Source organism: Lontra canadensis, unplaced genomic scaffold, assembly GCF_010015895.1.
Source record: "Lontra canadensis isolate GAN:19392208 unplaced genomic scaffold, GSC_riverotter_1.0 scaffold15, whole genome shotgun sequence".
NCBI classification, from domain to species: Eukaryota; Metazoa; Chordata; class Mammalia; order Carnivora; family Mustelidae; genus Lontra; species Lontra canadensis.
Window position 1 is genome coordinate 20,441,408 of NW_022631009.1, and position 13,929 is coordinate 20,455,336.

General features: G+C 34.7%; 1 protein-coding gene across 8 annotated transcripts in view; it reads right to left on the minus strand.

The window, feature by feature from the left end:
• The window catches only part of VPS13B (vacuolar protein sorting 13 homolog B), a 746,538-nt gene that overhangs the window by 343,118 nt on the left and 389,491 nt on the right, over positions 1 to 13,929 (minus strand). For all 8 annotated transcript variants that reach the window (XR_004382801.1, XM_032858607.1, XM_032858609.1 and 5 more), the window contains exon 25: positions 3,274 to 3,477. Coding sequence is in view for 7 of the 8 variants with exons in the window: in XM_032858607.1 (XP_032714498.1) it covers positions 3,274 to 3,477 (204 nt within the window). In the remaining variant the exon portion in view is untranslated. The remainder of the gene's footprint in view (positions 1 to 3,273; positions 3,478 to 13,929) is intronic.

The following is a 13,929-nucleotide window of genomic DNA, read 5'->3' on the forward strand; positions in this document are numbered from 1 at the left end:
TGGATTAGTACAACAAATATTGTGAAAATGTCTACGCTACCTAAAGCAATCTACACATTTAATGCAATCCCTATCAAAATACCATCAATTTTTTTTTCAAAGAAATGGAACAAATAATCCTAAAATTTATATAAAACCAGAAAAGACCCCGAATAGCTAGAGGAATGTTGAAAAAGAAAACCAAAGTTGGCAGCAACACAATTCTAGACTTAAAGCTCTATTACAAAGCTGTAATCATCAAGACAGTATGGTATTGGCACAAAAACCGACACATAGATCAATGGAACAGAATAGAGAGCTCGTAAATGGACCCTCAACTCTATGGTCAACTACTTTTCGACAAAGCTGGAAAGAATGTCCAGTGGAAAAAAGACAGCCTCTTCAACAAATGGTGTTGGGAAAATTGGACAGCCACATGCAGAAAAATGAAACTGGAAACAAACTGAGGTTGCTGGGGTTGGGGGTAAGGATAGGGTGGCTGGGTGGTGGACCCTGGGGAGGGTATGTGCTATGGTGAGTGCTGTGAATTGTGTAAGAATGATGATTCACAAACTTGGACCTCTGAAACAACACATTTTATGTTAATAAAAAAAAAATCCATAGCTAATATAAAACTAATAAATCGACTAAGAACATTTTCATTGTTAATGTTTATAACTCAATCAGAAAGAATTCTCAACATTGTAAATTTAAATTAATTTCAGTAATATATGGAATTTATTTTTAAAATCAGAATTAATTTCTTTTTATGTGATTGAAAAAAAATCTCCCCTTTTTAATCTTTCCCTTTGTTAATTTCCCCATTTTGGTTAATGAAGACATCATTCTTCTAGCTTATCATATTGTAATATATTTACTAAAACAAAATTGTTACTAATGTCGTATCATTTTTAAGATCCATCTGAAATGTCACCTTCTCTTTAAAATTCCCATAGATCTCATAGAATGAATTTGTTAATCATACTCCTACAATTACAGGCCATGTTCATCTCTATTATGTCTTGTACAGGGCCATTATGTTCTTTTGAGTAGGTTATACTGTACTTTGTGTGAATGGCAGTCCCTAGATGGGACCATTCCATGAAAGTGCTGTCCTTACTGGCCTTTCAATGTTTTTTAAATGTTTCTTTCTAATAAAAAGCCACTCCCCAAAACAGGTAGTCACATTTACCTGGACATCCCTGTAAATAAAGTACTTAGCAAACAATCATTTAATGGAATATTTTCCTTTCTGCCAGTGAAATGTCTCTATTATTTCACTTCATTTATCAATTGCACTTGTACTATCCTTTGTCTAGCAATTTATCACTCCAAGCTTTGATTACTCTTCCAAAATATTCACAAAGTGTATTCTGTGCAATGTTAATATGCAGAAAAAGTCTTTGGTTAACCAAGTTTGGACACTACTGCATTCAATACAGTGTTGTTGTTGTTGTTGTTGTTTTAAACTGTGGGAACTTTTGTGTTCTAAGAACATTAGGAATCTCTAAGAAAGAACTCACTGCTCCTACCCTAGAAAGGATATGCCCCATTAACTTCATATGGCACATTTCTAGATTCTTGACCTATGCCTCATTTGGGTGGGTGGGGGGTGAACAAAGTAATACCTATCACTCAGGTCACTGTGTTTTTCAGAATTTTGAATGAGCAGGGACAGAGAAGTTGCTTGTGCTGTTTTCTAATAAATCTATTCTGTGTTAGAGCCTCAAAACAAGTAAAAAACAATGCCCATTTAACTGAGTTTGATTGCCTTTATTGATTTGTTTGAAAAAAAAAATTCCTTTACTTGCTTCTTATTCCAATTCTGTATTTTGCCGATAACTTTATTTCCACAGGAAATGATATCTGTAGGCAGAAACAGAAACATAACTTCTACCTCTGTCTTTTCCAGTAGTTCTCAGTGGCGCAACTTCAGCCCCCTAGCTTGTGTTTTGGAAATGTATTAGGATGTTTTTCTTTGACTCAATGACTGGGTGTCACTACTGGCATTTAAAGGTTTGGAGTAGGGGAATCAAGAGGTTCTATGATGAATAAGACTGTCCTGAGAAACAAAAATTATCTTAGAGAATTTTTTTAAAAAGATTTTGTTTACTTATTCAAGAGAGACAAAGAGAATATGTGCAGGGCAGGGAGGGGACAGAGGGAGAAGGAGCAGCAGATTTCCCACCGAGCATGCAGCCCAACATGGGGCTCAATCCAAGGACCCTGGGATCATGACCTGAGTCAAAGCAGATGCTTAACTGACTGAGTCACACGGGTGCTCCCTAGCTCATGGAAATTTATACAAGTGAAAATCTTGTGTATCAACTTTGGAAATAAAATTGAACTCAGTTTTAGATCTAAACACTATTTTTTTGGCATTTTCTGCATGATTTTTTTACATACCAACAGTTCCAGAAACATAACTACTGAAATGAAAAGAATATTGTTTTGTTCAAATCTTTACCAGGGTTGCCACTATTTCAGAAAATGACACCATCAACAAATGATGCCACAACAGTACCACTTGTGATATTGGATATAGACCTTCATGAGTCTATCTGTATCACTCACATTCACAATAATTATATGTACCTAACTACTTCATCAGATCTTCTTCTAACATAGTCTTGTCTGAACATTTATACGTATAATGAAATACATGTTATTATACTTTGAATTATATTCTTTAATCCTTTATATTTTATTTAAGATATTAGATATTTTTGAACATATGTGGATTATATTATTTTTTATTTTCATTTCAGGATAGTAAAGGGACATTATGAAATATTTATTTTAAAGGGGCACTGGCATGTTGGCTGAGGTTAGGGTGCTAAAAATGAAAAGAAGGTTTTCTATGGCTGTAAGGGAGAAGGAGAGGACTTTGGGTCCGACAGGATTAAAAACCACTAATGGAAAGATGGTAAGAACACTGTGGTTTACAAAAAGGGCAGGGACAGAGGGGGCAGGGGAAAGGAGCATGAACTTCATTTTCATTCAGCTGCTAAGTTTCCATACATCTGAGGAAACATACCTTTACTGTGTCTTAGTTTTTCCATTTCAGAGAACCCCCCACTGTCCTGAACTACCCCACTACCTACTGAAAGTAATTAGGATCCTGGGACCTAAAAGGAACATTAATAAACAGCCACTGCTACCACAGCTCTCCATGAGCCTTCGGAACCTGCCAGCTTCCACAGAAGTGAGGTCATCTTCATTCTCAATCCTGGTATAGAACTCTGCTGTATATATCACCCTTCACTGGCAACAGAATTTTACAGAAACACTTACCTCAGTAGTAGTTCCAACCTCAGCAGATGGGCTGCATGTGCTGGTATCTGGAGGAATTGTGCCTACGCTGCTTCTCACCGGAGAACCAGGGGCCGGCCCTGCCATGGTTTCCGGATAGGCTGAGGAAGGACTGAGATTGCCTCTCCTCTGAATCTTATTCCAGACCTTATTCATGATCTCAGTTAGCTCATATAAGAGCTGCACCTGAGCAGAAGGAAAAAAGAAAAAAAGGGAAAATAAGCCTTTCAACTTCTAGTGACAATTAACTAAATTACTACATGTGAGAAAATTAAAACAAGTCTAAGCAAACAAGAATATATGGAAATAAAAATCTGTTAATGTACCACTAATCATATTATATTGTGATCTATAGATAATTATTATATTATATAGTATAATTATATATATGATCATATATATATTTTTTTTTTAATTTATTTGACAGAGAGAGATCACAAGTGGGCAGAGAGGCAAGCAGAGAGAGAGAGAGAGGAGGAAGCAGGCTCCCCGCAGAGCAGAGAGCCCGATGCGGGACTCGATCCCAGGACCCTGAGATCATGACCCGAGCTGAAGGCAGAGGCTTAACCCACTGAGCCACCCAGGTGCCCTATATGATCATATTTTATGATACTATGATTCTGATGAGATATACAGAGAAAATTCAGGTAACAAGTTTATAACTTTAAGCATTTTATCATGATTTGAATTTGAAGTAGATATAATGAATTTACTCATAAAGTTTGCCACATATTCATACTGTGATATTTTATGAGCAACTTACCGTTTTTGTGGGAAAATCATGTTAATATGGTAATAATGCTAACAAAACAGCTTATTATGGGACAGTGGATTGCTTTTAATATATGACTAATAGAACAAACACAAAGAAATGCCTCTGAAGCAGACGTCAATATCAGAATTTCATATCAAATATATACTAGCAAATATGATTACTTAATTACATATGAAATAATTACCATTCTTATTTCTAAATGATTTCCACATTTAAATTCTCCTTATTTTTCTGAGGGATAAAACTGAAACGGGATTTCTTGCCCAGCAAAATAAAGTGAAAAAGAATGACATAACATAGAATAGTAAAAGGAAAATGTTACATATGAAACTTTGCTATAGATAAAGAACATAAACTATCCAACCTACTATTCCCCTTGGATTTGTCATTCCAATATTCAGAGAAAAAACTGTTTAACTTGCACATTGTTTGACTAAGTTCTAAGATATTTACATAAGATTTCATAAATAAGCATTAATCATGGAATTTGTATGACAACATATTGCCATATACTGTATAAAACAAGCCCAAAGAAAAAAATGCAAACAAAATATATAAGCAAATCCACAGCTGGATACCATATTCCATTTGCCATAAAAAAAGTGAAATTCTCATATTTATAAGAAGTTTCAGCCCCGGGACACATCCAGATGATAAAGCTGGCTTCTTATGTGGGCAGAACAGATGCATAAAAACACTGTTGTCAACCCTTATTTGATATAGAACAGTACTTGGGTTACAGTTTTCTCTTGCTTTGTGTGTGATGAAGTCTCAAATCTCAGGTTATAGTTCTTTTTGCTTAAAAAAAAATCCTAATGGCTAGAGATCTTACAAAAAACCTCTTAGAAAAATTTTAGTTCAAATTCTTTTGTCCTTCATAATCAAGCCTAAGTTCTCACTAAAAAGAAAAAATTGTGTTGCTAAATATTTTGAAAAAAGATTATTTTACTTTTTCTTAAACAATAAAAACTGACAAATAAGGAAAGCATAAACCAAAGAAAACAATTTCTAAATACTTCTAAGGGCATACAGTTTATTTATTTAAGAGAACTGATGTTTTTATTGTCACTATTTCTTATTTCCTTTAACAATTAGCCTTAAATAATTTGTATGAATGTCACTAAGTACATTGTGTAGTTAATGTGCCAAGCAATCACAGACATAAACTTTATAAACATATTTTTATTTTCAAAGGAGAGAGCTGCTATCACAGAATTCAGACTTGCCAAATTCAAAGGTTTTAAAAAAATAAAAAATTTAAAGGTAAATGTTCAATTCTTATCCTCCAAGCTGTACTGAAAAGTATGCCAATTCAAGCCACAATGAGCTACCACCACCCATCTATTAAAATGGCTAACTATAAAAAGCCTAACCATACCAGTATTGGCAAAGATGTAGAACTGAAACTCTCATTTACTGCTGATGGGAATGCAAAATTCAGAATACAGTTTGGTGGCTTCTGAAAAAGACATATACCTACCATATGATCCAGCCATTTTACTCCTAAGTGTTTAACTCTAGAAAAATGAAAGTCTATGTCCACACAAAAACGTGAACACAAATGTTCATAGCAATTTTTCTATAGTAATCTAAAACTGGAAAAAAATCTCAAATGTTTACCAACAAGTAGATAAACAAAATGCAATATGTCCATACAAAAGAATGGTATCTATGAGTAAAAAGAAATCAATATGGATTCATGAAAAACAAGGCTTAGTCTCAAAATAATTATGCTGAATGAAAGAAATGAGGCAAAAAAATAAGGGAGGGGGAGCTAGAGAGACAGAATACAACTGTATGACTCTATTTATACAGTATCTTAGCAAATGACAATTAATCCATGACAGAATCAGTAGTTGTCTGGAACAGGGGAAGTAGTGAAACAGAGGATAACACAGTAGCAGAAAGATACTTTTGAAGATGATGGATGAATGCATTATCTTGATTCTGAGAATGGTTTCATGTGCCAAATCATATAGCATTAGATAATTTAAACATGTGCAGTTTATTGCATTTAAGAATATCCTAATAAAATCTTAAAAATTTCTAAAAAATGAGTGCCACATGAGGAGGTTTTATGTATATTTCTGAAAGTGACTAAATATTAAAAGCTTATATATAAAAAACCTACTGAATATAAAAAATGTAATATTTTACTTTTTAAAAATTAACTTTACATATACTTTTTCATTTAATATATAACCAATCATAAAGGAGAGTTAATTGGACTGGAGAGGCTGAGATAATTCTCAAAGAGATACATTCCTAAAGGGCAGATGCAATTTAAGTGGAGGCAAAAGCCATTCCAGTCACAAAACTAGCAAGAGCAACAGCCAAGTACAGGAAATGATATAGGGGCAATGAAAAGAAAAGTTCTATCCAGCTAGGCAGGAAGAACTTGTTTTGCAGGGTATTAGGAGAGAGACTCAGATAAAATAGTAACCAGAGATAGAAGAAGAAAACCATGGATATACAATTTCAATGGAAACCAAGCAGGAATGGAATTTCAACAAAGGATCACTAGGATCCATAGTGAACACCAGAGCTCTAAGTGAATACAAACTTAAAAAGTCTAGCGCATTTGGCAAGTAGGTTGTCACTAATTATTGGAGCTCAGTTTCAAAAAAAAAAGTTCTTGCCTTCAAAAATATTTTTAAAAAGAGTCTTCATATAAAGCATAACCCTTACCCAGTCTAATTTTGCTTAAAGATAAAAATGAAAATCGGGGATCAGAAAAATTAAGAATGAGTGAGTGGTACGAGAATACAAACCCAGTTTTGTTTAAATTCAGTGCTGTTTTCCTAGACAGTAATGTCAACTTTCAGAGCCCTTCTTAAAACTAAACATAACTTACAGCAATAAAAACTGAATAAACAGGATAAAAAGCATAAACCCATTCTTTCTCTAGTTCTACATACTCACAACCCAAAAATGTAAAGATGGTTTATGTTCCTAGAAATGCCTTATAAGAAAATAAAATATATCAATTTATTGGCTAAGGGAAATTTTTATAATATTAAAGGGAAATTTTATATTAAAAACAGGATTCTACAGGGTCTTAATTTTAGAGTAAATATAATTTTTAAGATCAAAGAAACTAGTTTCTAAAGACATTAAAGAGAATTGTGTAACTTTGGTAACTGTTAAACAGTTAAGTTAAAGGGAAGGGTTAATGAAAATCACCCTTAGGAAAAAAAAAACTCTGAATATTCAACTGGGTTAAATATTTATACTGTCTAAGGCCCTTGAACAGCAATGAGTTCTAAGAACTGACACAGTAGTTCAGTTCACCATAGTTGATAAACAGACCTACAGTAACATCTAACAGGATAAAGAATTTGTTCTGGGCATGCCCTACATGCAGAGTTTGCCCTTTATTTTAAAATATATAAACTACTTGAAGGTTTTGCATCTAAGCAATAATGAATCAAATTAATTAATATTCCAGTATCAAAACTTCTGGTATCACTAATGGGTAAACCAAAAATTGGTATTTATGAAGGAAATATTTTCTTCAAATGGAATCAAGAATCTTATGTACTGGCTATAAATCAGTACTCCACAAAGCTTCTGAGAACGTATGCAAAATTTGGTGGGTATATACATTACTTTAGGAAACAGCCTCATAGCTTTTATCAGATTCTCAAAGAAGTCCATGGCACAAAAAGAACAAGAAGCACTGTTACTCACGAAAACAAAACCAAAACAAATGGATTAGTGAGAAACCACTAAAAAAAAAAAAGGTTATTTTGAGTCATTAATCTTAAAAATAAATGATAAATTTTAGGATGCACGTGGATGCATTTTAGGGGCCCATGGTATTCTTTGTAAGGTAGGATACCCAGAAAATAAAAACAGACCTATAGATATATTTCAGTAAGAAAGATTAAACATTTTTGGTAAAAGACGCCATGAAGGCAAATAACTGCATTACAAATACAGGGTTTGTATTTATAGAGCCTAAGGGAAGCTCTTCAAATTGCTAAGAAATTTAATAGAAAATTTAGATAAATTATATAAATTATCAATTCATAAAACATTCAAAAACTGTTCAACCTTATTCATAAACAGGAAAATACAAATTAATGTAAATAATATGAACTGTCAATTCACAAACACAACGGCCAATGAACATTTAAAAAGATGCTCAGGGCGCCTGGGTGGCTCAGTGGGTTAAGCCACTGCCTTCAGCTCAGGTCATGATCTCAGGGTCCTGGGATCGAGTCCCACATCGGGCTCTCTGCTCAGCAGGGAGCCTGCTTCTCTCTCTCTCTCTCTCTCTGCCTGCCTCTCCATCTACTTGTGATCTCTCTGTCAAATAAATAAATAAAATCTTTTAAAAATAAATGAATAAATAAATAAATAAATAGATAGATAGATATAAAAAGATGCTCAAACATCCGGTTTCATTACCCCTCAGCCTGAAAGACATCCTTTATTTAAGATTTCTTTATTTTCTTTTTTTAAGATTTTTTATTTATTTGACACAGAGAGAGCACAAGTAGGGGGAGCAGGCAGAGGGAGAGGGAGGAGCAGGCTCCCCACTGAACAGGGAGCCTGTTGTAGGGCTCCATCCCAGGACCCTGGGATCATGACCTGAACAGAAGGCAGCCACTTAACCAACTGAGCCACCCAGGTGCCCTTCCTTTAAAATTTCTTACAGTGCAGTTATATTGGTGATAGATTCCTTTATGTGAAAATGTCTTTATTCATAAACATTATTATTTTTTTTTACAAATAATTGCTCCTTTATTTAACTTTTTTTTTCTTTTTTTTTTTAATTTTATTTTTTATAAACATATATTTTTATCCCCAGGGGTACAGGTCTGTGAATCGCCAGGTTTACACACTTCACAGCACTCACCATAGCACAAACCCTCCCCAATGTCCATAACCCGACCCCCCTCTCCCAAACCCCCTCCACCCATCAACCCTCAGTTTGTTTTGTGAGATTAAGAGTCACTTATGGTTTGTCTCCCTCCCAATCCCATCTTCTTTCATTTATATAAACATTATTTTTAGAATTTTGGGCTGATAGGCTGTTTTTATTTTTTTATTTTCACAATATAAAGATGTTGCTCTAGGGGCACCTGGGTGGCTCAGTCGCTAAGCAGCTGCCTTTGGCTCAGGTCATGATCCCAGGGTCCTGGGATCAAGCCCCGCATTGGGCTCTCTGCTCAGTGGAGAGCCTGCTTCTCCCTCTCCCTCTGTCTGCCGCTCTGCCTATTTGTGTCAAATAAATAAATAAAATCTTAAAAAATAAAATAAAATAAAGATGTTGCTCTTTTGATCTTTATACTCAGGAGAAGTAATCTGATAATCAAATCTTGGTTCTCTTGTAGTAATGCATTATTTTTCTCATGGTACTTTCAAGATTTGCTCTTTATCTGTGGCTTTTAACAGCTGCATTAAGATGTGTGCAGGCATGGCCTTCATCATGTTCCATGGGCCAAGGACAGGCCGCCCCACGATGGCCCACTCTGACATGAAGATTATATTGAATTAAAAAGCAATCAAAACCCGGTAGATTCAGGTAAAGCTCTTTACCTCCCCCACAACTGCCTCAAAGCATTTAGGCAGAGGACCTGCTCCAGGAAGAGAACTATGAGACTAAGAACTACAGTATGTTATGAACAAGGTATGGTAGACTGGGAGGAACATAGAACAAGGCCTGCTTGATCAAATTCCTCTATGTCCCATTGTTTCTGAGTGGCCCAGCAAATATTAATTTACTAAACATTTGCTCTTTTTCATCTTCCTATAAATTGCATTCCTTTCCTCTGAAGTCCAGACCCCTGTTCCTTCACCTTAGTCCAAGATGACATGTATACCTAATTTTGCCTATCTTTGGAATTTCTATTTCTTGTGGATTCTCCATACATATGCTATTTTTTATTGTTGTTTCAGGTTTTTATTTAAATTCTACTAAGTTAACATATAAAGTAATACTGGTTTCAGGGATAGATTTTAGTCATTCATCACTTACATATAACACCCAGTACTCATTACAAGTGCCCATTACCCATTTGGCCTACCCCTCACCCACCTCCCTCCATCAACCCTCTGTTCTCTATAGTTAAAAGTCTATTATGGTTTGCTTCCCTCTTTCTCCCTCCCCACCCTTATACTCATCTTTTTTGTTTCTTTAATTCCACATGTGGGTGAAATTATATGGTTTTGTCTTTCTCTGACTGCCTTATTTCACTTTACATAATAGACTCTAGCTCCATAGATGCCCTTGCAAATGGCAATACTTCATCCTCTTTGATGGCTGAGTAATATTCCATCATATGTATATAAGTGTGTACAACTGTGTTCTCCCCTAAGAGTTTGATGGTTTCCTTTCTCACATTTAAGTCTTTCAACCCAAATATTAAATTTGATTTTCTCCTGTTAATCTCTCTGATGTCAACTTGATTCTTAGTCCACCTAGAAGGACCTTGAAGGGACAGAATAGTCTTGCTCCCCAACAATGTGTTTATCTTATTCATCTTTGTTCTCCTCACTTCTGGATGAGGTCTATAGTATTGGACTTGTAGTACTTGAGATTCTTTCCCTCTCCCTCTGCTTCTCCTGCCTCCCCGCCCCCCACGCCACACACGGTCTAATACATTAAAACTTTATTTTTTTTAATTTTTAAAAAATGATTTTACTTCTTTGACAGAGAAAGACACAGTGAGAGAGGGAACACGAGCGGTGGGGAGGAGAGGTGGAAGCAGGCTTCCCGCTGAGCAGAAAGCCCAATGTGGGGCTCGATTCCAGGACTCTGGGATCATGACCTGAGCTGAAGGCAGATGCTTAATGACTAAGCCACCCAGGCACCCCTTAAAACTTTATAAAACAAACAAAACAAAACACTTTCTCTTAATATATGACTTTCTGCTATCTTATTGTGTCTTTCAAAGAGAAAATGTTTTTAAACTTGATTATGCCCAATATCAAAATCAATTTGGGAAGAGCTGCCCTTTGAACAATATTGACTGATCCAATCTATGAATAGGTGTATCTCTCCAGTTAGGTTCTTTAAATTCTCCCAGCAATGCTTTCTGGTTTTCACAGTAAAACTTGGACATCTTTAGTTAGATTCATTTGTTGATGTTTCTGGGCATCAATATAAGTAGAATGGATTCATTCCAGTTTCTAGTTGTTTGCTGCTACTATGCAAAAATACAACTGATTTTTATTCATTACTCTTGTCTCCTACAACCTTGATAATTTTATTAATAGGTTGTTAATTCCTCTAGGATTTTCTATAAAACATTTTATCATAAACAAATAGAAAGATCTTTACTTTTTCCTTATCTTTATGCCTTTTAATTTCCTTTGGTTTATTGGAATGTCTAGGACATCTAGTATGATACAGATTAAGTAATAAAAGCAGGCATTCTGGGCTTTTTTTGTATTTTAGTGGAAAACAATTCAATATGATATCTGATTTCCTACATATATCCTTTATCAGCTTTGAAAAATTCTCTAATATTTGTAATTTGCTTAGAGTTTTTATCATGAATGGGTGGTTAAATTTTGTCAAAAGTTTTGCTGGCATCTATGGAAATTTTCATAGGATTTTTCTCAGCTCTTCTATTGATATGGTGAATTCTTCTAAATGATTTTTTAATATTACACCAAATTTGAATTTCTAAGATGAACCCTACTTTATCACCATTTATTAACGGGGTTAAAGTGGGTTAAAGCCTCTGCCTTCGGCTCAGGTCATGATCTCAGGGTCCTGGGATAGAGCTCCTGCTCGGCAGGGGGCCTGCTTACCCCCCACCGCCTTCTGCCTGTCTCTCTGCCTACTTGTGATCTCTGTCAAATAAATAAATAAAATCTTTAAAAAAAAATAAATAAAACAATTTGGAAAGGAATCTTTCATTCTATATCTCTGGAAAAAAAATTTGTGAAAATTTCCTATTTTTTTCCCCCTGAATATTTGGTAAAATTCACCCACTGGGGCCTGAATTTTTCTTTAAAACTTATTTTGATATCACATTTAATTTCTTTTATAGAATTAAAAGGATATTCAGATTTTCTATTTTGTATATTTTTCTGTACATTAATTTTCAGGAAAAATTTCTTTTTCATCTAAATTGTTACACTTGCTGGCATAAAGTTGTTCATGTTCTATTATTTTTTTTTAAGTCTATAGGATCTGTGTGATAATCCTCCATCTTCATTCCCAAAGTGGATAATTTGTATTTTATCTTTCTCTCTTTTTTTATTGTACTAGTCTTCTCTGCTCTTATCTTTATTATTTTTGGTCTTTTACTTCTTTCGGGTCTATCTTGTTCTTTTTTTAGCTTTCTAGAGAGGACCCTTAAGTGAATGACTTAAGATCTTTTTTCCTTTCTAATGTAAATATTTAAAATTATGTTTTTCCTCTGAAGACTACTTTACTATGTCCACTTTTTTTTGGTCATTCAACCAAAATATTTTCTTATGTCCAAGTGATTTTGTCTTTGGTTCATAGATTATTTAGAAGCATCTTTATTGTCTAGATATATACAGTTTTTCTACAGTTTATTACTGATTTCTAATACATTTTGATTATGATTAGATAATATACTTTATTTTGATCTTGTAAACAAAATGAGACAATGAACATCTGAAAAAAACATGTAGTCCACGTTTGTTAGATACAGTGTTCCATAAATGTCAATTAGATCAAGATGAGTGTGTACTATTTTTCATTCTTCTAGATCTCCAATTATTTACTTTTATCTGGTTGCTTTATCAATTGCTGAGAAAGGTATTATAAACTTCCCTACTGTGTGTGGTATTTATTTTTCTTCTAGTTGCTTTATAACTGCTGAGATTGTGAAAAAAAAGTTCCTACTATGCAGTACTGAATAGAATCATCTGTTTTTTCTTTAATTCCACGCATTTTTGTTTCATGTCATTATTTATATCTGGTAATACCCCTTTTCTTGGGGCACCTGGGTGGCTCAGTAGGTTAAGCCTCTGCCTTCAGCTCAGGTTCATGATCTCAGGGTCCTGGGATCAAGCCTATTGTCAGGCTCTCTGCTCAGCAGGGAGCTGTAATTTTGTATACCCCCACCCAACCACCTCTCACCCCCCACCCACCTTGCCACCTGCCTCTCTGCCTATTTTGGTCTCTCTGTCAAATAAATACAATCTTAAAAAAAAATACCCTTTTTCTTTAGTTTATTTGATATTAAAATAAGCAAGTCCAGCCATCTTACACTGTCTGTATGGTATACTGTTCCTATGCATTTATTTATACCTGTTTCTTTATATTTCAAGTGCTTCTCTTTGAAGCAATATACAGTGGAGTCTTACTCTATGAATCTCTGCCTTTTAATAGGAATAGCTGGACCAGAGGTCAGCAAACTTTCTGCTAAAAAGTCAGATAGTAAATATTCTAGGTTTTGCGAGCCATACTGTTTTCTGGGGCTGCTACTTAATTCTGCATAATAGAAACCTCAGACAAAATATAAAAACTGGGTTTTTGGCCTGCAGGCTTTTGTTTGCTAACTCATGATCTAAACACTCCTAGTTAACATCATTAACATTTAACATTGTTGGTGAGAATAGCTCAGCTCTATCATTTTATTTATTTATGTATTTATGTTACAAGTTTTTATTTAAATACTAATTTTTTGACATACAGGGTAATACTGGTTTCAGCAGAATTCAGTGATTCATCACTTACATATATATAACACCCAGGGCTCCTCACAAGTACCCCCCTTAAAACCCATCACCCACTTAGCCCATGCCCTGCCTGCCTACACTCCATTAATCCTCAGTTTGTTCTCTATAGTTAAGAGTCTTTTATGGTTTGCCTCCCTCTTTTTTTCCCCCCTTCCCCTATGTTCACCTGCTTTGTTCCTTAAATTCCA